The sequence below is a fragment of the Chrysemys picta genome, chromosome 1 (assembly GCF_011386835.1).
Source record: "Chrysemys picta bellii isolate R12L10 chromosome 1, ASM1138683v2, whole genome shotgun sequence".
NCBI classification, from domain to species: Eukaryota; Metazoa; Chordata; order Testudines; family Emydidae; genus Chrysemys; species Chrysemys picta.
The window spans coordinates 12,642,014-12,664,413 of NC_088791.1; the positions used below are offsets into that span (position 1 = coordinate 12,642,014).

General features: G+C 45.3%; 1 protein-coding gene across 3 annotated transcripts in view; it reads right to left on the reverse strand.

The window, feature by feature from the left end:
* SFMBT2 (Scm like with four mbt domains 2) overlaps positions 1–22,400 on the reverse strand; it is a 202,655-nt gene that overhangs the window by 96,396 nt on the left and 83,859 nt on the right. For all 3 annotated transcript variants that reach the window (XM_024106345.3, XM_065552962.1, XM_024106344.3), the window contains exons 5-6: positions 9,872–9,960; positions 6,287–6,533 (exon numbers count right to left, since the gene is read on the reverse strand). In XM_024106345.3, the coding sequence (XP_023962113.2) occupies positions 6,287–6,533; positions 9,872–9,960 (336 nt within the window). The remainder of the gene's footprint in view (positions 1–6,286; positions 6,534–9,871; positions 9,961–22,400) is intronic.

A 22,400-nucleotide genomic window follows, 5' to 3' on the forward strand; every position in this document is an offset into this window, starting at 1 on the left:
TCATCTTTAACTACAAGTTCGCATGAAATGAGGCAATCTCTCTTTGTATCAAAAATTGGGGCCAGATTTTCGAGCGTGTGTCATTTCAATGGCGCTGCGCCAATTTACATCAGATGAGCATCTGATCCCAGGAATCCAAACTCATCTGGGGTCAGAGCCTCGCCCCATTCCAGCTCCTTTGTGCCAGATAAATGGACTTAAGGGGACCCTCAAACTCAGGGGTTCTCAAACTGGGGGTCGGGACCCCTCGGGGGGTTGAGAGGTTATTACATGGGGGAGCTCCACCCCAAACCCCACTTTGCCTCCAGCATTTATATTGGTGCTAAATATATAAAACCGTGTTTTTAATTTATAAGGGGGGGGTCGCACTCAGAGGCTCGCTATGTGGAAGCTTGAGAACCACTGCTCAAACTCCTGATTCCCGCTGGGGAAGGATACCACCCTAGTGCAGGCACTGTGGCAGACAGACAGAAGGGCTGCCTTCTGATGACACCCTTGCAAGTCTTGGCACAGGGAGCATGCCAGGGACGGGGGGGAGGAGGCGTGTTTTGGGGGTAGGCCTGTCTCGATCCTGAGCAATGCTGTGCTCCACAGGGCAGCCATCACTTAAGCAGGTCCCCAGGGCTATCCAAAGTTACGCTGGGGCCTTCTCCAGACCCAGGATAGCCCAGGCTTGGGAGGGCAGAAAGATGGCGTAAAGTCACCTTTGCCCACCTCCCCTGGGATGCGAGTTGTGCATTGCATTGCACAGAACAGACTCTCACTCCTGAAACGCAGTGTAATAAACAGCCTGCCTGCCTCTGAAATAGCCACCCAAGCTGAAACCCAAACCTGCAGTCTTCAGATTGATATTCAACTTAGAAAAAACATTCACACAAGGAAATGAAGTTCATAGCCTGGAGGGACTGACTGCAATGGTGCGACGTTGATTTACACCAGCTGAAGACAGGCCCTGAGGACTTGATCCTGTGAGGTGACAGGCACCCTCACTTCTCACTGGGAGATCAGAGTGGCTGGCATGTCACAGTATCAGGCCCAGAAAGGATACGCATAGATTGGCTAAGGTAGTTGGGGGTGCATACGTCCAACACACCCAGAGGGTGAAAAGAGCAAGGACAGATGGAATCCCTTGGGAAGGAACCAGGGAATAAAACTAGGAGTCACGTAACAGAATGACAATAAAGCGACCGTTGGGGTGAACGCGAGGGAAAACGCCCTGGCAATGATTTGGCTGTGGCACGATCTCCCAAGAAGATCCTCACTTCAGCCCATCTGCACCTTCACTACATTCTTCACATTAGTTAACTGCCTTCCTGGGCTTGCCATGGGCTTTGCTGAACCACCCAAGAGGTGCCGTAGAGGAGATGGCCTCTAGAGGACCACGGGCCGATGAGAAGAGGAATCCCTTAGAAGATCCTGAGGAAAGATGCTCTGATACTGTATGCCATAGGAAGCATGCAGGAGGGGAGCAATGCTATGCTAACTCCTAGGAACCTGGCACCTTGGAAAAATTCACATGCCCTGCATGCAGTGGGTGACATTCATCAGAGCATAGAGAGCTCTAATTGGGACTTAAGTAGCCCATACCTGATGGCCGGTATCTTGACCATTGCAAAGAGGATTGAACTGGGGACCGCCAAAGCTAAAACCATCAGTTACTACAGTATGAGCCAAAGCAGGAGCTGTAGAAGACTCCTATCTTCTGTGGCTCATAAGAGATAGGGACCAGTAACACACACTCACTAGTGGGTGACACAAACTTCGTGCTGGCCCTCTCTGCCCTTGGTGGAATTTCAGCCTGAACGTTTAAAGTTTTGTCTGTGGCCCGAAGCCTCCACTCGCTGAGTTGAGGATTGCTGCCCGCTGTGACGTTGCACTCCATAATGCATGGAGTTATGGAAATATGCTTATGAGTGTAAATATGAGGTAACTGGAATAGGCTTCATGCAAAAGGTCTCTTGTAAGGTATCATTACAAAGTTTATAATCTACTGAGTGTGTTCATCCTCTTTGTATGAATGTATCTTTCTTGTATCTGAAACTAGGAATATGAAGTATAACTCTGAGGTCCTATTGTAATTATGCAAAGTGTGGGCCATTAATGGTGGTTTAGAATCTTGATGGCTCCCATTGACTAGGACAATTGGTTATAAATGGCTCTGTTTACTTGCAAACCTTCCAGGGTACGTGCGGGCCAGCCCTGGAAGAACGGAGACTAAGGGTATGTCTTCACTACCGGCTGGATCGGCGGGCAACGGTCGATCCAGCGGGGATCGATTTATTGCATCTAGTCTAGATGCGATAAATCGATCCCCGAGCGCTCTCCCATCGACTCCTGTACTCCAGCTCAGCGAGAGGCACAGGCGGAGTCGACGGGGGAGTGGCAGCAGTCGACTCACCGTAGTGAAGACACCGTGGTAAGTTGATCTAAGTACGTCGACTTTGGCTACGTTATTCATGTAGCTGAAGTTGCGCAACTTAGATCAATCCCCACCTCTAGTGTAGATCAGGCCTAGGGGTCTCACAGGACATGTGAACATGTTACCTGATACTCAAATCCATCCTAAACCTGGTGCTTTTCCATTTAGAAGGAGGGGTGGGGATCCAGAGAGACAAAGGATTCCCGCCTTGTGCCAAAGCTATAAAAGGGGGTGGAGCAGGACAAAGAGGGTCCCAGTCATGAGAAAACCCCTAGTTTCCACCTAAAATGTCTGCTGGAACTGACAAGGATTGTACCAGGGGAAAAGATTGGGCCCGGACTAGGAAGGAGTCTAGTCTGTGAAAGAAGCTTATTGGAACATCTTTGAGGGTGAGATTTACCTGTAATCAGTTTCTTAATGTATTAGGCTTAGACTTGTGTGTTTTGTTTTATTCTGCTTGGTAACTTGCTTTGTTCTGCCTATTATTACTTGAAACCACTTAAATCCTACTTTTATACTTAATAAAATCACTTTTGTTTATTAGTAAACCCAAAGTAAGTGATTAATACCTAGGGGAGCAAACAGCTGTGCATCTCTCTCTATCAGTGTTATAGAGGGCGGACAATTTATGAGTTTACCCTGTATAAGCTTTATACAGAGTAAAACGGATTTATTTGGGGTTTGGATCCCATTGGGAGCTGGGTGTCTGGGGGCTGGAAATAGGTGACCTGCTGAGCAGTTTTTGGTTAAAGTCTGCAGCTTTGGGGGCATGAGCCAGACCTGGGTCTGTGTTGCAGCAGGCTAGCGTGTCTGGCTCAAGCACGCAAGGTTCTGGAGTCCCAAGCTGGCAGGGAAAACGGGCTCAGAGGTAATCTCAGCACATCAGGTGACGGTCTGTGACCGAACCCGTCACACCCACATCGCCATTTCTTGGCAGGGATCCATAGGAAATACTTGCCCGCATGGAACTGACTTCCTTCTCAGCTGAATGCCGATGCTCAGGGAGTACGAAATCAAATGTTGGGTGCGCTATCTGCAGGCATTTATCTCCAATCTAGGAAATAATTTAATGTGCGTAAAAGGAAATTATGCTGCCATTGGATGGATTAATAAGGAATTACTTACTGGAAATTATATTCAATTTGTGGCAGCCTACATTTTTCTCTCCCAGATTAATAGTGTCTATTTAGTAACAATACAATATATCTAATGGGTCTTGTAATCCTTTGTTTCTCAGCTGGACTTCGAGTGGCCAACAAACTGTACTGAGTATGAAGTGGGACTACCAGCACCTTTGTCTCTGCTCTGCTCCAGAAGCAGAGCAAACATAAGATAAGGGATCTTTAAGGGGCTGGTCCACAATGATAAGACTAGAAACCTAGTCAATTTCACATTGCCATTTGGCTTGTCAATAGAGTGGAGAGCTTGACAGCTGGCAAAACAACTGGGGAACAGTAGGGATTAGGAGGGAACTAATCAAGAAAGAGACGGACAGAGAGACAGGGGCAGAAGCAAGGGCTTTGATTCTCCTCTCCCACCAGTGTTACACTGGTGTAACTCCACTGGAACAGACCCTTAGCTGGTGTGAAGCAATGTACCTCCACTGAAGCCACTGGATGCTATAATGCAGAGCTGGCTTGAATAGTTATTTCAGATTTACACTAGTGTATCAGGGCCCCACGTAACAGTGGGAGGACGATGGGGAGAAAGCAAAGAGCAAGGCGAGAAGGAAAGAGGGCAGGAAGAGAGAGCGAGAGAGAGAGAGAATGAGAGAGAGAACAAGAACAGTGAAAGAAAGCCAAATAACCAAGTTAGAGAAAAGAAAAAGAAAAAAAAATAAAGAGACTAAAACGGAGCCAGAACAAAGGAAAGAGACAAACCCAAAAACAAATACAGTATGAGAATGGAAGCAAAAAGCAGAAAAGACAGAGGTAATCATAGCTGTGTTTACTGAAAATTAAGTTGGCCGGCGAGGTCGTCAGAGGGGAGCAATGAAACGGTGGGTTTTGGTGACCCACAGACTATTACACAACACAAGACTACTCTACCCAACACCAGCTCTGCTGACACAGCTAGACAGGCAGAGCCACACCGGCAGAGCCCCCTAGTAGAGGTGCAGCATATGCCGACAGAAGGAGGTTTTCTGTTGGCATAGCAATATTCCCCTCTCCCTCCCGCCCCCATGGTAGCACTCTTCTGTCAGTACAGCTACAGCTACATGGTGGGGACGCAGGTGGTTTCTGGCATAGCTATGTCAGCTGCAGGGGAGGGGAGGAGTTTAGATCTCTGACCAACATAGCTTTGCTGACAAAAATTTGTAACACTGACCTGCCTTAATGTGTTCACCCTGGTAACTGCTCTAATGATTTGCAACACAGGAGGAAAGCAGCATTAAAAACACCTTCCCAGGGATAATCCCGACTCTCCCACACTCAACATTTATTGAAATCAACAGAAAGACTCCTTCTGTTACACATGGGACAACTGAAGCCCAGAGAAGTTAAGTGACTTGCCCCCAGGGACAAAGGAAGAGTTAGGGATAGAAGCCAGGTCTCCTGTGCCTTAACTAAGAAATCATCCTTACTCCTCAAGGGGAATTTTGCCTGGTCTGGGGTTTCACTACAAGCCATAACTTGAGTTGAGGGAAACGTTTTGATGACGCTGAGTCAAGTTGCTTCGGGACTTGGGGTGGAAACGATAACGCTGAAAAACGTGCTGACTTTTTAATGCCAGGCAAAATGTGCCATTGGCTGAGTTTCGTTTTGAGTTGTCTTCGACTGAATCCATAACTCGGGGCAGCTCTCAGGGGTGCAAATGAAAGCAACTCTAACCCAAGAGGAAAAGCATCCAAAAAAAAAAAAATTCCTTCAAAATGAAACTGACAAGGTTTGCCCAGCCCAGCCCAACTTTATGGGGAAAATTCATCCCACAGGCATGTCCCCTGAAGTCAAATCTGGTCCTACTAACATAGCAACAACAGACACAATTGGTATAAAAATCACACATGCTTTAGGGGAATTGGAAAATATAATCGTGGACTTTCAACTCTAAAAAGTCAGACTTCTACCATTTGCACTAAAAGAGAGCTCCCTTAGCCAGCAGCAGCAGTAGGTACTTTAGCCTCTCTGTGAGTCCAGCCATTAGAGGGCACCACTCAGTTACTTACCTATACAAAGCCACTACACTGTGGGTCTAGTTTTCCGTCTTTTCACTCCAATTTTACACTGCAGTAGTGCCATTAACTTCAGTGGAATTATTTCTAGTTTACACCAGAATGAGACATTATGCTCCAAAACACATTTCTCAGGATATTTTCATTATATTATTGTTATTATTACAATACCACCTAGAAGTTCCAGTCAGGAATCAGGACTGTACAGGAATCAGGACCTACTGTAGTAGGGACTGTACAAACGTAGTAACAGACAGTCACTGCCCTGAAGAACTTCCAACCTATCATACCCAACTTAGACAAAGGGCTGATCTACACGACAAGTTACTACACTGCAAACAAGAGCTGAATCTACAGTGCCCCGGCTTGCCATAAAGCCCACAGGAAGCCACTTTATCCCCATTTCATAGATGAGGGGCAGAGCGCTTAGGGGTTTTGCCCTTAGATTAGATAGAAAATCTATGGTAGAGCGGGGAATTGAACTTAGGTCATCTAAGTCAGAGTCTGAGCCACAAAACCAGCCTCATGCCCTTAACCAAATCCACCAGCCTAATGGGTTTAAACTGAGTAACTCGTGGTCAAAAAAACATGACTGATAAACTAGAAGAAACAAACAGCAGATCCACACCATTCTCAGTAAATAAACAGGTTTCAAATGCAAATGATGAGAGCATATTTTTAACGAGCCATTTTACCTGCAGGTGGGTCCATTCTGTATTTATTCTCTTGACACCAACCGACTGGTCGAAGTCTGCAATCCAAGTAAAACAACCACTGGTCATAGGATTCAGTCTCCTCCAATCCCACATAGCGAAGGCGTAATCTTCCTCCAACATTTTCAACCACACTAACTATCCAGTACTGAAAAGGGTTCTGGGAATCCTGCAGCTCTATTAAGGAATCAACTGTAATGAGGTCTACAGGGTTTTTTCCTCGCAGAGGCTGTTTGAATAGAAGCAAAACTCCTTATTTTAAATTTTATTTGAAGACGTCTCAAGGAAACAGATGACAGCAGAAGATTATTTTTGTTTTTCACACCATCATCCAAGCTATCAGCAAACAGTCTGTTCTCCTCTTTTACCCAACGGCTTCCAAGTGCAAATTCAGAAGAAAACAGAAAACAACAGTTGTGCTAATTTCTCAACCAACAAAAAAATAAAATTGCTGTTGGACATTTTAGGATTCTTAGGAATCCACCTAGTAGGATTCTTCCAAAGGATTCAGGGCCCAGTCCTGCTAGGGGATTTCACCCCCACCGACTCTAACTGGAGTTTGGGGTGTATATCCATCATAGGACTGGGCCCTGAAATTAACCTAGAAGGCATGCTACTCAGAGCATGATCCTGAAAGCCCCCATGTGCACAGAGCTCTCATTCACCATGGACTTGATCCTGCCCCCACTGCCATCAGTGGCAAACCTCCCACTGATCTCAATGGGGGCAAGATTGGGCCATCCAGTGGGAATTTGAAGGCCACTACGTCCATGGAAGACTCCCATTGACTTCAAAGTGCATGAGATCAGGTGCTAAAAGAGAGCGGTTTTCTGGATCAGGCCCTCATAGCCGATTTAAAGTGAAACAAGACGTTCCAGTGACAGTGTGTATTTTCTTACACACAGAGTACGTGCTAAGGCCCCGATCCTGCAAACACATAAGCACAGACTCAGCTTTACTACTGCAGTACCGCCAACCTCAAGCACTCAAAACCACGAGTCAGGCTCTAAAAAGATCCTGTGATTGGGATAAAAAAAATCAAGAGGGTTTTTTTTTTCCACAAAATAATATATTTTGGATTCTTTTTATTTCCCTTCGGGTTTATGAGCTATTAGAGTGCACTTGCCTCACATTTTCAAGCTTTTCTCTGAAATTCATAAGGTCTAGAAACATACTTTTTTTTTTTTAAATGAAAGCGAAGATTCTCATGCACAAATCTCTTGATTCCAGGAGTTGGGGATTTAAGAAACACATTAAAAAAATCATTCGATTCACGATAAAATTCCGAGAGTTGGCAACCCTGTTTCTTCAAGCAGTCCCAATTGCTCACAGCAATGAAATTAAGCACATGCGTAAGTGTTTGAAGGATCAGGGCCTAAATTGTTAGCTGTTTGTGTACCAAGCCTGTTGAAGGAAACACACAGTAAAAACCAATAGCCTTTATAGGGATTTCTAAAACATTTTGAAAATCAGAGAGAGTTCGAAAATGGTTCATACTAGGGCTGGTTGGGAAAAAAAGGGAAGCCGGTATTTCAAAAAAATTGTCCCTTTTTTTCCTCTTTTTTCCCCATTCAAAAAACTGCAAAAATTTGAAATTCAAACTTCAGCCAGCATTAGGGTTGATCAACAAAATGGAGAGGAGGGTTGGAATCACAATATTTCTTTTGTAATTTGTTCCCTTATATTTTTAATATTTAAAAAAATAAGTTTGAAATTGTGTAACATGAAAATTTTCAACCAGCTCTGTGAATAGTTGATACATCTCAGTGCAATACATTTGCTTACAGTATTAGCAACTTTCTTATTGTATTTATTAAATGCATCCATACAATCTCTTAAAGGATCATGTCATGGCAAAATGCTGTTTCTAAATATATCTCTACCCCGATATAACGCTGTCCTCAGGAGCCAAAAAATCTTACCGCGGTATAGGTGAAACCGCGTTATATCGAACTTGCTTTGATCCACCGGAGTGCGCAGCCCCACCCCCCCACCCCCCGGAGCGCTGCTTTACCGCATTATATCCGAATTCGTGTTATATCGGGTCACGTTATATCGGGGTAGAGGTGTATAACAATATCACGGAATTCTGATTTAATGTCATTTTTCTTCCATACAATTGCTTCAGTGCAATAAAACATTCCTTAACATCAAAGGATATAGTAACACCGTAATGACTTAATTTATTATAATAGATGCCTGGCAATTATAAAGCTAATATTGCTTCTCTGATCTGCATGCTAGAAGCTAAGCCAAACAATCAGTTGTCATTTTTCCATGAGAGCAGAATGCTAACATTAACATTTGGATTGTATTGAGTATTCATTTTGAAAGTACAGCAAGAACCCTTTTATGAACAGCTCCAGTACAGAAAATTACCTTGTTAAATCAATATGCAATGATAACAATGATCTGCAGTGCTGATTAACAGTAATTCTATTTACCAGTGGGTTACAAACACAGCATGACGTACTGTATTACCCACATACCTCGCACATAACAGAGCATAACACCATTAAACACAAGATTGCAAACGGTTTCTATCCAAGCTGCTGTTTCCTCCCTCCACACTTCTGCCTTGTTGCCTGCCGGTTTCTTCTACCAACATCAAAGGAGGTAGGGTAGAGCCTACAAGCGACATGGGGGCTTATTCTGATCCCATTCACATGGTTTGGAATTGCACCAGTGTGAGATAGGAGTCAATCCCTTAGGCTTTCGGCATATTCTAGCCGGGAGCGTGAAAGTGACTGTGGATGATCATCTAAGGTTATGTCTACACTATACCTTATGTCGGCATAACTTAGGTCACGTAGGGGTGTGAATAAATCACCCGGAGTGGCATAAGTTACACCAACATAAGCGCCAGTGTGGACAGCGCTGAGCTTCTGCCGCCCACGGGGGCTGGAGTAGGTAAGCCGCTGGGAGAGCTCTCTCCACCTTAGAGCGGCTACATTAGAGACCTTACAGCTGCACCGCTGTAAACCTGCTAGTGTAGCCATGCCCTGTTTCTTTGAATGTTTAGGATTTTTGGCCTTGTGGACTGAAAAACCCTGGCGATATTCTACTAAGTCTACCCTGTGGCTAACTAGTGAAGTACCCGCACTCTTTAAAAATGAATGCATGTGTTTGTGACTTGCACGAGTGGGCAGAAACAAAGCGATCAAAGCGAGGAGTATCTTGAAATGCATCTGCATTGTTAAGCTAGCTAGCTCTCCTTAAGTTAGTGCGCTAAAAATAGCAGTGTAGATGTTGCGGCAAGGGTGGCGGCTCAGGTAGCAGCCCAAGACCATGCCCGCCTGGCCCCCGGGGTCCAAGCTGAGGTGGTTACCACAAGCCGCTGCCCCGCTGTGATAGCCTCACCTCTATTTTTAGCGCGCTAACTTAAGCAGAGCTAGTGCAAGTCTATCTACCTATGCCAGGATCACACCTCCCAAGTGTAGTGCAGACACACCCTAAAGGGATACACAGACATTGCAAGTACAGAGCCCTATATTTTCATGGTTGAACATCGCTATAATATAAATACAGTGCCACGTTATTAAATATAAACTGCAATCTAATACATACGCCTTCCAGTAAATTTGCAGGTGCCGTTCGGGAGCCTGTCAGATCGTGTATAAGAAACGCCGTCCAGTCGGTGTACTTCTCTTTGATTGCTGCGAGGGGGGGAATAAAAGAAACATTTAGCACTGCAGATGACGCCATGTATATTATAAAGCCACTTTCCATGGTCAGGACCAGCATGGCCCTGGGCTTATCGGCTCTGCGCTGTGGTTGTATCCAACAGAAAACAGAGCTAAGAGTTTCAAGTTTTAGATGCAAATACAGTTTGCACTATGAAAGAACAGACCCCAGAGAGTCTACACCACACACACTGAGTCAGATCCTCAGCTGATGGAAGTAGGCGTTGCTCCACTGAAGTCAAGGACATTGATTTACACCAAATGAGGAGGTGGATGACCAGCGCCAGCAGCATCTTCCCAATTACATGCTTCATGTTCCCCACTTAGCCTCACACTTGTATACAAGGTATCTTTGAATGTTTTATAAATCACCCCAGAGGACAAAAGCCACGATCACATCCAATTCATTGACAAGGCATTAATATGGAAACGCCACACAGCATTGTTCCCAGGTAACAGACAAAGCAGCCCTTAGGACAGCGGTAGGCAACCTATGGCACGCGTGCCGAAGGCGGCATGCGAGCTGATTTTCAGTGGCACTCACACTGCCCGGGTCCTGGCCACTGGTCCAGGGGGCTCTGCATTTTAATTTAATTTTAAATGAAGCTTCTTAAACATTTTAAAAACCTTATTTACTTTACATACAACAATAGTTTAGTTATATATTATAGACTTATAGAAACAGACCTTCTAAAAACGTTAAAATGTATGACTGGCATGTGAAACCTTAAATTAGAGTGAATAAATGAAGACTCGGCACACCACTTCTGAAAGATTGCCGACCCCTGCCTTAGGACCTCACTAACTAGCTAGTGAATAAATATGTTTCTGAAAAGCTAAGGAAGGATTGAACCAAATTCCCTGGAACTTCTATTCTGCTTCACAATATCCGAGCCACTATCTTCTAGCCAAACAAAACAAACCTGTATCTTCTTAGGATTCAGCATTAACTAATTTTTGTTACATTTAGGCTGGAATTTACAAAGTCGTCTGTGGGATTTAGATACCTAATTCCTTTTAAAAGGAGTAGAAACCGGGCACTCAAGAGCCTTCGGTAACTCAGAAAACCTCAGCCTTAGTACGAAAAACCTCCTGTAATTAATCTTGTGTGTCTGCAACTGAGGAGCTCTGAGGATACATTCTAATTTCATCTGCCTATAATTGGGAGTTAGAGATCAGATTTTTTTCTCAGACCTAATTTACACAAGGGTTAGATAATATATTGATAAACAGAAATACTGTTATAGTTCTAAACGTAGCAATGTTAGCTGCAAAAGAAAAAAAATTATTGTCAACGGAAAATTGGAAGCAACTGGATAGAGGATTTAGAGACCATGATCCCCTAGCGGCATGCAGTAACTACAGTGCTAAAAATACAGGGTCAGATCCTCAGTAACTGTTGGCTGGCATAGCTCTACTGACATCAATGAAGCTATGCCAGCTTACACCAGTGGAAGATCTGACCCAAACGATGTGGAATCCTTTTGTTTGCGGTTTCTCAGACTAGCCAAGATAGAGCTTAAAATCCCACTTATAAGTCTTGGAAATCATATCATATTCCTTTGCATTTCTGTACAGCACCTTCCACACTGGATTTTCTAAGTGCTTTGTAAATATTAATTAGATAGCACACCTGAGAGGTAGGTATAATCCTACAGAAACTGAGGCAGATAGCTGTTGCATGCTAAGTTTCCTGACAAGGTGCCTGCCCTTTTGCAGGTGCAATATATACCTGCAAAACTTCTACCTGCTTTTTTTTGCACCTGCAAAACATGTCGTGGCTGCAAATCTGAATGCTTACACCTCTAACAAGCCCATCTGCACTTGCGGTCGGGTAGCTAGAGCGGCAAGTATTCAAATTGGTACAGCATGTCAAGTGCAGACACAACAGTGCAAACGCAAACGTTGCAGGCTCAATTTTCATTTCAAGAGGAGGACTCCAGGCCTCAGCCCTTTTAAACAAGTACCCTTTAGTGACTTGCCCAGGAGTGCCAAGTCAGTCTATGCCACAGCTCGTACGAGAAATAACTCAGAACTTAAAGCACCATCTTGGGAGCTGATTTTCTCTTACCCTCCGAGGCTCCGCCCACTTTACGCTGCTCTGGTGGCAGAGAAGGCCCTTAAAGGCTGTTTCTGCAGCAATCACAGGGTACAAGTGCACCTCGCGGAGCTATACCCACACTAGCTTTCATCTAGCCAGCTCAGGTACCAGAACAGCAAAGCTGCAGCAACCCGGCCTTCAGGGGCAGCTCTACAAGCTCGCCTGGAACCCTGGGTAATCACTTGTGGGGCTAGCCTGTACTGAAGCCCATGGTGCCACAGCCTCACCCCTCTAGTACCTGAACTAGCTAGATTAAAGCTAGCTTGGCTAGGTCTCTGCAAGCTGCAATCACATCACAGAATATCAGGGCTGGAAGGGACCTCAGGAGGGCATCTAGTCCAACCCCCTGCTCAAAGCAGGACCAATCCCTGTGACTGCAATGTAGACATAGCCTAAGAGGGCAGAAGTGCTCTCAGGGAAATGCCCCCAGCATACGAAGGCTCCAATGCCCCACACCCAGTCCCAACACAGTGAGCATGTCAGGAGCAGGAAAAGGGTGTGGCCAGAGTTCATTGCAATGTGGCTCGTTTCTTCCTTCTCACGGCCCACAAGGCAGCATGGGTGTCAGAGGAGCTCAGAATCCTCTCTCGCGGAGAAGGCCCGCAGGCTTGTCTACACATAGAGCTATTCCGGACTTGATGCATGGGTGGACACGCTTATTCTAGAATAGGAATGTCCATACATGAAGCTGCTTAGGGATAGTTATTGTGCTTTAAATTCACACCCTACATTAATTCAAATTAGCTTTCAAATGTAGACAAGCCCCCCAAAGTCACCTGAAAGCAATTCTGGCTATTGGTGCCAGGTTCCACAGGAGAGTCAAAAGCAACGCATAGTGATGGGTATTGAAGGTGCTGATCGATTTCATTTTATTTGCATGGATGTACAACCTCTTTCCACTACCCGAAGGCAGTTACAACAATCAAGGCAGTTTCCATATCATATCCAGCTCGGAAGCCCGACTGACTAAGCTCCACAAAAAGGGAAAGAATACAGCTGCTGCAGGAGTTGGCCTGGCACTACCTTCTTCCTGACCTTCCCCACAAAGTGAAGGCTGGACCGTGTGAGATAATTTATGCCACTTCTCTTGAACAAGGGCTGGGCCACCCCCTATTTGAAGATTACTGGGCCCAGACTTTGCTCACAGGCTTTCACCAACAAAGGCAGCACAATCCCCAGCGGCCACCAAGAAGTAAATTTTTTACACAGATTCGCCACTTCCTGCTCCCTCCCAGGGGAAACCACATTGGGTCACCTGCATTCTGGGCCTTCCTCAACTAAAAGGATTTGCTTCTTTGTGATTAGGCTGCAGGATACCTGAACCAAAAGCTTCAGGCAGCCCCATAAGATACCAACCCATCATTTTACCCTGCGCTGTACGCAAGGGAAAGTCACCTGTTAATTCACTGAGAGGAGTGATAATGCTGTTAGCTGGCCTACAGCCAGACTGATGGGAATCCGAAACCTTCTGAGCACTTGCAAATCAGAGCCATTAATTTGCCGTCACGCTCATTTCTCCAGAAGTTATGGGGCTTGAGAAAGCAGCGAAATAGCTCCATAATCTGAAATATTAAGGCTATTGCCAGACTTAAATGTAGGACTAAATTCTGATATTTGGTGGGAACTGAAACGGTCTAGTCTGTTTATCCTGAGTATTTCTGAGACACCTAACGATGCTGCTGCGCTAGGTAAGGACCAACTACCAAGGACCTGATCTAGCTCCCATTGAAGTGCGTTGAATGCTCCGGCTGACTTTAGTGGGAACAGGACTGGACCTAAAAGGTGTCAAAAGATTAAATAATTCCACCAGAGATCCAAAAGCCATGGGCGAGATTGTGCCCTTAGGTACAACTCTGTGTAGGCCACAGCACCCGCAGACTAACCTCTTCTTCTTTCTTGCTCTGAAGGGGAAGTGATTTACTGCAGCCCTTCACAGATGCAACTTATTCCCCCTCCCCAGCCACCAGAGCATTGGGGAAGGAGGAGCGAGGAGCCCTGGCTCCACCAAATCTCCGTCCCTTTGCTAAAGGGAGCAGGTGGAATTCAGCCGCTGCACTCCACACAGCACATGAAGATCTGGGTAAGTCTAGCATGGTAGGCTAGGAAGGGCTAGGGCTACAGTCATGTTAGGGCTATTCACAAGCTGGCCCTAGATCAGTACCGGTTTTCAAGGGCATGGGGGTCAGTGGCATTTCTACCATTAGCAATACAGTGATCCATCTTTCGTAGCCGAGATAATACCTCCAGACGCTGTATTTTTCTAACGAGGGATGGCATTCATGATGTGCAGCATTTCACATATCCCAGGCACCGGCTGAACATTTACCTAACGACTCCTCTCCCCACCCCCATGAGGCAGAAAACATTTATTCTCCCCAGATGACCCGTCCGGAAACTGAGGCATAGAGAGATCAACTCCAAAGTGCCGAACGTGTGCATTCATTTCGAGTGCCCAACGTGAGCCTAATATCCAGAGGCGCTCAGCACCCACAACTCCAAGTGAAGTCAATGAGAGCTGCGGGTGCTCAGCGCCTCTGGGAAAAAATCAAGCCCAGAGGGTCTCAAGGAGGAGAGCCAAAACCAGAGGCTGCTTTTGTCCAAGGGGCCTGATCCCTTGGGGGGGGGGGGGGACGATAGCTCAGTGGTTTGAGCATTGGCCTGCTAAACCCAGGGTTGTGAGTTCAATCCCTGAGGGGGCCATTTAGGGATCTGGGGCAAAAATCTATCTGGGGATTGGTCCTGCTTTGAGCAGAGGGTTGGACTAGATGACCTTCTGATGGCCCTTCCAACCCTGATCTGCTAGGATTCTATAATCCGAAGCTCTTTGAAGCCAACGGGAGTCTATTAACTGATGAGTTTGGGGTTAGCTGCACCGAAGCACTGCCAGGGGAGTCGGCACCGTTTCACGGTCTGAGCCCCATTTCTCAAAGCCTTGGGCATTTGTCGTGGGGTAGCGCTTTGACCACTGACTCTTAAGCCCCGGGGCGCTGATGGGCAGGAAAGCAGGCGTATGGGGGGTGATGGCTGCTGAGCAGCATTGAAAAATGCCAGTGAAGCCTCTGTGGCAGACTTAGGCACCTATCTGCCTCTTTAGCCTGCTAAGGACCTTTCGAAATCTGGCCCCGACATGCCAAAGCCAGTGACAGAGACAGGAGCAAAATTCAGGATTCCCCACACTGGGCTCTTTCCTCTCCTACGCTCCTTTAAAAGCCCATTCTCTAATGGTATTTTTACTATGTAGTCAGTTTTACAGAGCCAAATAGGGTGACCAGATGTCCCGATGTTATAGGGGCAGTCCCGATTTTTGGGTCTTTTTCTTATATAGGCTCTAGAGTGACCAAATCAGGACACAGGGTAATAGAAGCCTATATAAGAAAAAGACACAAAAATCGGGGCTGTCCCTATAAAATCGGGACATCTGGTCACCCTAGCTCCTATTATCCCCCACCCCCATCCCGATTTTTCACATTTGCTGTCTGGTCACCCTAGAGCCAAAGATCTTCCAAATGTATTTAAATTAGCAAAATTAAAAGTACTAGTATAAAATAATGATTAAACTAGTCTCTAACTTCCCGATATCTTATGTAGCACCATTTTTGCATCAATTTCTCTGGCAGAACCAGGAGCTTTATGGCCTTTAAAATATTTAAAGCACAGCAATAACCGGAAAAGACACTACTTATAAATGCCTTCTTTTTTCACCATTCCTGATCTCTGTTCTATTCCTGCCTGCTTGCTTTAGTGTCAGAAACTCTGGTCTAATCTGCAACACCAGTGGGAACACAGGAATTGGCATACAGAATCAAATCAGAACAATGGTCCGGTTGGTCTAGTATCCTGTCTCTAATAACGGGTGAGTGGCAGATTCATCAAAGGAAGCTAGCCGATCTACGGGACAGCAAGCTGGAGTGTATTCTGGCTCACACGTCAAGCAAGTTGTCAGCCCAGTTCTGACTGTCGAAGCTTTGTACTTAGTGATGATGTGGGATGCAGAGAGAGCCCAGTTTGGAATTTTCAGAGCTGGCAGGCAGAAAAAAACCCCACCCAGCGTTTTCCAAATCACCTAGTGATTTTGGTTGCATCAATTTTCCGGTGCCCAGTTTTCAGAAAGTGCTGAACACCCACCCCCTTGTAAATCAAGCCCCTTTTAAGGTGTCTCAAAATCACAACTCGCTTTTTAAAATCTTGGCCTTTGTTTTTTTTACACTGATTCCTACCAACCCAACAGCAGTTACCTGTCTTCCTCACTGTCATCTCTTTTAGGCCTTTGTCCTAACTGCTCTCATTTTCTTTTTTCTAAATAGTGATCCATGGGACTGAGGTAACTTTTTGTGTCTCTTCCTTCGACAGGGACATGTTTATTGCAGACTCTTCTTAGGTTCTCCCATACAGGACCTGTCACGCTGAATCTATCTGTAGGCTCTAAGCCAACTTCTGCCATTTCACGGGAGTCAGATTGAACAAAGAAAGCCAGCTCATCAAATTCTTTCAAACAGCTTTATTTCATCCAGCCTGGTAGTTCTCTACTCATAATTCACTACAGAAGCAATGCATTACCAAGTGATCATTGAAGCCCTTAGACAGAGTCCCACGGATTTTTGGGGGGGGGAAGGGGAAGGAGAGTGTAGCCAACTGATTCAAAGCCACGCAGACAGCATTGCATGTTCACTTTGGTGGGGGGTTTTAATTAACTGCCCTAATCCAAACTCTGATCACAATGCATTTATAGTCTCATCGCCTCTTTGAAAGCCATTCAGCATTACTTCTGTCTGGACTGTGTGCGACTTAGACAGACAAGGTGGGCGAGGTAATATCTTTTATTGGATCAACAGCACTGTATAAGACTTATACCGACAGGAAACATCCTTTGCTTTGTAAATGCAATAGATTTCCGGTTCAGAGACTTTAAGATGGTTTTGTGGGGCTGGAGACTCTGATCCTGTGTTCAGTGTGTGAATTCACTCTAGGTAGGGATGAGCGCCCAAGGTCGTCTGCATCATTTAACCCTCTGCAGTGAAGCTGTGCCCGGGATCCCTCCCAAAGAGACCTATGCACAAAAATGGGGGGTGGATCTAAGTAGGCCAGCAGACAAGGTAGCATTCAAGGTGGGCTGGGGTGGACTACAATGGAACTATTCATGGTACTATGTGTTCTTCGAGTGCTTGCTCATGTCCATTCCAATAGGTGTGTGCACGATCGTCAGAAAGTGTTACCCTAGCGGTACCCATCAGGTCAGCTGTGGAGCCCCCTGGAGTGGCGCCTGCATGGCGGTGTATATAGGCCTCTGCCGACCCACCGCCTGCTCAGTTCCTTCTTGCTGGAATACTCTGACAGAGGGGGAGGCAGGCAGGATTTGGAATGGACATGAGCAACACATCTCGAAGAACAACAGTTACAAGATGGTAAGTAACCGTTTTTTCTTCTTCAAGTGCTTGCTCATGCCCATTCCAATAGGTGACTCCAAAGCAGTTTCCCCAGAGGGGGGGTTGGAGTTCAGAGTTGCTGAATGCAGGACTGCCCTGCCGAAGGCCGCATCGTTTCTCACCTGTTGAGCGATAGTGTAGATGGAAAACCACGCTGCTGCCTTGCATACCTCCTGAAGAGGGACTTGCATGTGGAATGCGGCGGAAGAAGCCTGCGCTTTTGTGGAGTGCGCCCTCAATGCCACAGCTGGGATCTTAGCCAGGTCGTAGCACGTTCTGATGCAGGACATGATCCACGATGATACAGAATCATAGTTACGAGATGGTAAGTAACCGTTTTATAGTCTCAGTGCAGGATCAGGCCCTGAGACGGAGGGTGTGTGCACCATTGCCCTCTACTGGATGGAATGTCAGATCTGTTCAAGCATATGTGGTTTCGTTGCCCATGAAACACAAGTCTACAGAGGATACAAACAGCTATACTAACAGATCTCCTGTAACTCACGTTGTACAACCCTGTGTTATTTGGAGAGGTTTAGCAGGTGACCTTGGAGCCACAGATTGGTTACACAGAGATAGGCTTGGAAGAATTAATTTTTTCTTGGTAAACGTTGATCAATGTCAATTTCACCATAAGCACACATACAAACTGTCGACCGTCATTAAATAATTATCATCTAACCCTCCTATTGTCTGGCATCCCCCCAGCTTCCCACCACTGTGAACATTTAAATTGATAAAAACAAAAACAAAAATGCTTAAAACCCACAATTTTTGCACAACTGAAAATTTAAGTCAATAAAAATTGGAAAAAATGCATAAAAATAAGCCAATATTATCCACTGAAATGATAAAATAAAAAATCTAATTCTGTCAAGTCTACACATAAGTGAATGTGCAAGTGCTTCTTTGGGGCCTTGTTTGCTGAATTCAGGAATCAGTGCAGATGTTCCTTCTTTCTCTTCTGGGGCTAGAAGGCCAGCCGTATTTTCACCTGCACTGAATCCTACATTAAAGCCTTTTTCTCCAATAAAAATGCAACTGAAGCAATTGCAGAAAAGTAAACTGGCTAGAAACATAGGGACAAGTTCTGCTCTTCTTTGCATCCACACACATCCACACTAGCTGGACTAATGGAACCACTCCAGATTTACACCGGTGTAACAGAGAGCAAAGTTCGAACCAAAAGCTTCATCTGCAGAATGCACTTCTTTACTGCATCACTCTTCTGCATGCATCTTCCATGTGTAAAATACAAAGCTCCACTACCCCCTTAAACCAGAGAACATTCATTTCAAACAGTAGCTCCCAATTTGGAAATAAAAAGAAAAGTGAGCAAATGCAATTTTTAAAACAGAGTAAAAATCAACCACTTGAATACGAAGGCTGCATTTATTCCTTGGACCTTACTGAGAGTCTTAGGAGGAATTTAAGGCTTACATAGGGTTCATAGCCACCAAAAATGTGTGCCACGCACAAAAATAATTTCAGAGCTCCTTTCAACTCTTGCCCCTATACAACCTCACCTCACCGTTACCTCTTGTCTTATGTCCGTCCTAATCCCCCACTTGCTCCCTGTACTCCTCTTGACTTCCTTATTCATTATCTCCTTTTCCTGGGCAAAGGATTGTGGGACACACTGGTGAATTAAAGGCTGCAGACAACCACACACAAATAGGGCAGGTGAGCTGCTGAGGGCGGGTTGCTGGGCTAAATGGTGCAGGAAGATGTACATGGTATCCCTAAAGCCAGTTACCACAGTAGCCTTTCTCCCGTCTTAACTGTCAGCTCTAACAAAGGGACTTTGTTAGTGCAGGTAAGACCTCAGCCGGAGTATTGTGTCCGGTTCTGGGTGCCACATTTCAGGAAAGATGTGGACAAATTGGAGAAAGTCCAGAGGAGAGCAACAAAAATGATTAAAGGTCTAGAAAATGTGACCTATTAGGAAAGATTGAGAAAATTGGGTTTGTTAAGTCTGCGGGGAAAAAAAGACTGAGGCGGGACATAACAACAGCTTTCAAGTACATAAAAAGCTGTCTCCAGGAGGAGGGTGAAAAATTGTTCTCCTTAACCTCAGAGGATAGGACAAGAAACAATGGGCTTAAACTGCAGCAAGGGAGGTTTAGGTTGGACATTAGGAAAAACTTCCTAATTGTCAGGGTAGTTAAGCACTTGAATAAATTGCCTAGGGAGTTATGGAATCTAAGTCACTGAAGGTTTTTAAGAACAGGTTAGACAAACACCTAACAGGAGTCCTGCCTTGAGTGCAGGGGAATGGACTAGATGACGTTTTGAGGTCCCTTCCAGTCCTACACTTCTATGATTCTATATAAACACACTAGAGAGCTGGTAGCTAATTGGAAACTGTCATTGCAGCAGTGATGATAAAATGATAACAACAGAGGAGAAAAGACACAAGTGCTCCCATTAAAGGAACAGACTGTAACTCTAGGGCTGAAGAGCAACACATGCTGTGGTCGAGTGGTTAGACCATGGGCCTACGAGCCCATGTTCTATTCGTGCCAGTGACTCACTCTGTAATACAGCGTCAACCTATTAACCTCTCCATGCCTTAGTTTAGCTATTTGTATGATGGGGATAATATTTATCTAGCTCACAAGGGAGTTACGAGACTATGTTTGCAATCCCATGAAATCCTTGTGTCGAAAGAGCTATATTCAGTAAGACCAGGTATTACTACAATATTGCCAGCTCTTGGGAGTTTCATGATCGTTGGTGCTTTTTTGAAAGCCATGGCTCCTGGAGTCATGGGAGTACATGAGGATCCTGGTTTTTTCTTTTTCTTAAAAATAATTGTCTAGCTCTAGAGAAAACCCCGAAGCCTACTGGCTCAAAAACTAGTGGGCCAATAAAAAGATTCCAAATGTTTGTTTAAAAACTCGTATTTCTTATGATTGGGGAGAGGCAGGGTGGGCTGTCTCAGTCTTTTTGAATGCTTGGGAGTGGCAATCTAAGTGATTATTATTCTCCTCCAACAGTCACAGGATCCATACTGTGCTGTTGGTTTCCAGTATCAGCATGTGGGTCAACAATAGCTTCTTTTGGCATCAGCAGTACTGTACAGGAGGCAAATCGACAATTTCTTCCATTAGACTCTCTTATCTGCCTAGGTTCCATTCCAAAGCTTTGTCCTTGAAAGAACAAAAACAACCAGCCTAGAGGCAATGATGATCAAAGCTCAGGTTAAGCGGATGGGTCATGTGATCAGAACGGGTGGTGATAGACTCCTGAAAAAAGTCCTCCAGGGTGAGCTGAAACTCGGAAAGCACAAGAAGAACAGTCAATGTAAACACTTCAAAGACACGCATAAGCAAAACTTCAGCTCATGTGGTGCACTGATAACTTGGAAGACACAGCCAAAGACAGATCTGAACGGAGGACCACTACCGATAACAGTTGTGTAACACTTTGAGAAAGACAGATGCGACAGATTGATTGAAAAAAGGATCAAGCGTCATGCCAAATCTTCAATGGAATCCTAAACTTTCATATATGACGCTTGTTTGCAGTCTTGCTCTGCACAGATTGGACAATACAGCCGCAAGAGAACACACACGATGCCGTGACATCATTGCTGGATACGATGGACAGCTGTAAGGGTACCTCTGTCCATTGCTTCCCTCCTCGATTCTCAAAAATACTTTCTGTGCCATAATAAATGGGGGAAACATTTCCATAAATATCGCGTGGGGTCATTGTATTAAACGGATGTGCAATTTACCAGCACGACAATCGTTCATTTGGAGGTTACTGTAAATCCCACTCTCTTTATTACACACACCGTTCATCTGCATCCCTGCACGAGGACACTCTTTCACAATAAAAGAAGTAATCCACTGAGGATGTGTAGTAGAGCTCCCAAATTTGCAAACGTCATTCACAAAGAAAGAGCACGTTGATATTTACATGGACAGACATTGCTGAAGGAGCAGGGAAATGTGTTATTTTTGCTTCAGCTGATAATCCGCTTTAGAGTAACTACAGCAGTAGCAAGTGAGGGGCTCCCCTGATGGCGGTGTGATGAGACACAAGCTGGATAGAAATGGGAAGGGAACCACGGAGAGGAAGAAAGTTGTAGCTATGTTACCTGCATAGTGCATATATTGTTCCCTGAGCCTGCACCAGGCCCTTAGTGTGACCTTCCTGGGAACAGAGCGGGTTGGAAGTTGGAAGGAAGGCAGCTCTATACAGCATGCCAGACTCAGCCAAGAGATTTCCTGGCATACCAAGAGATTTCCTGGCAGGAAGCAGTTGAATCAGCATTAGCTCCCTCCCACCCTTTATCATCCCTCAAAGTGGGGGTTGAGGCTCGGGAAGGGAAGCTGGGGAGCACGGCATAAGGACAGGCTTCCTATGTGAGCAGCCCAAGATCCACAAGGAGAGTGTGGTTTCCCCATAGAGCCTCAGGCTCATGAGATTTCCAGGATTCATCTCCTGTGCGAATCCAATGGCCCCGTTTGAGAAATCCAAGTTCCGCATTCAATAGGGTTCACACCAAGAGCAGAGCACTTAGCCACGATCTTTAACTATCTTAATAAAACAGCATCTTAAACTCTACCTATTCCAAGGAAGAAATGCTGTGGTCTAGTGATTAGAGCACAGGCTGTAGGCTGAGGCTATGTGGGATCTAATCCTAGCTCGGGGCAAGTCATTCCACCTGATCCAAACGCCAGTGAAGACAATGGATAGACTAGACCAGGCCCTAAGCTTCCTTGTGTCTCAGTCTCCCAGTCTGTGAAATGGTGATAGCAATATTGAAACACCTTTATAAAGTGCTTTGGGACCTGTGGATGAACTGTTTGTGTTACGATGCACTCAGGTCTCCAGTTAACTGTTCCGGTTTGAAACGGTCAACTGTCCCTGGGATT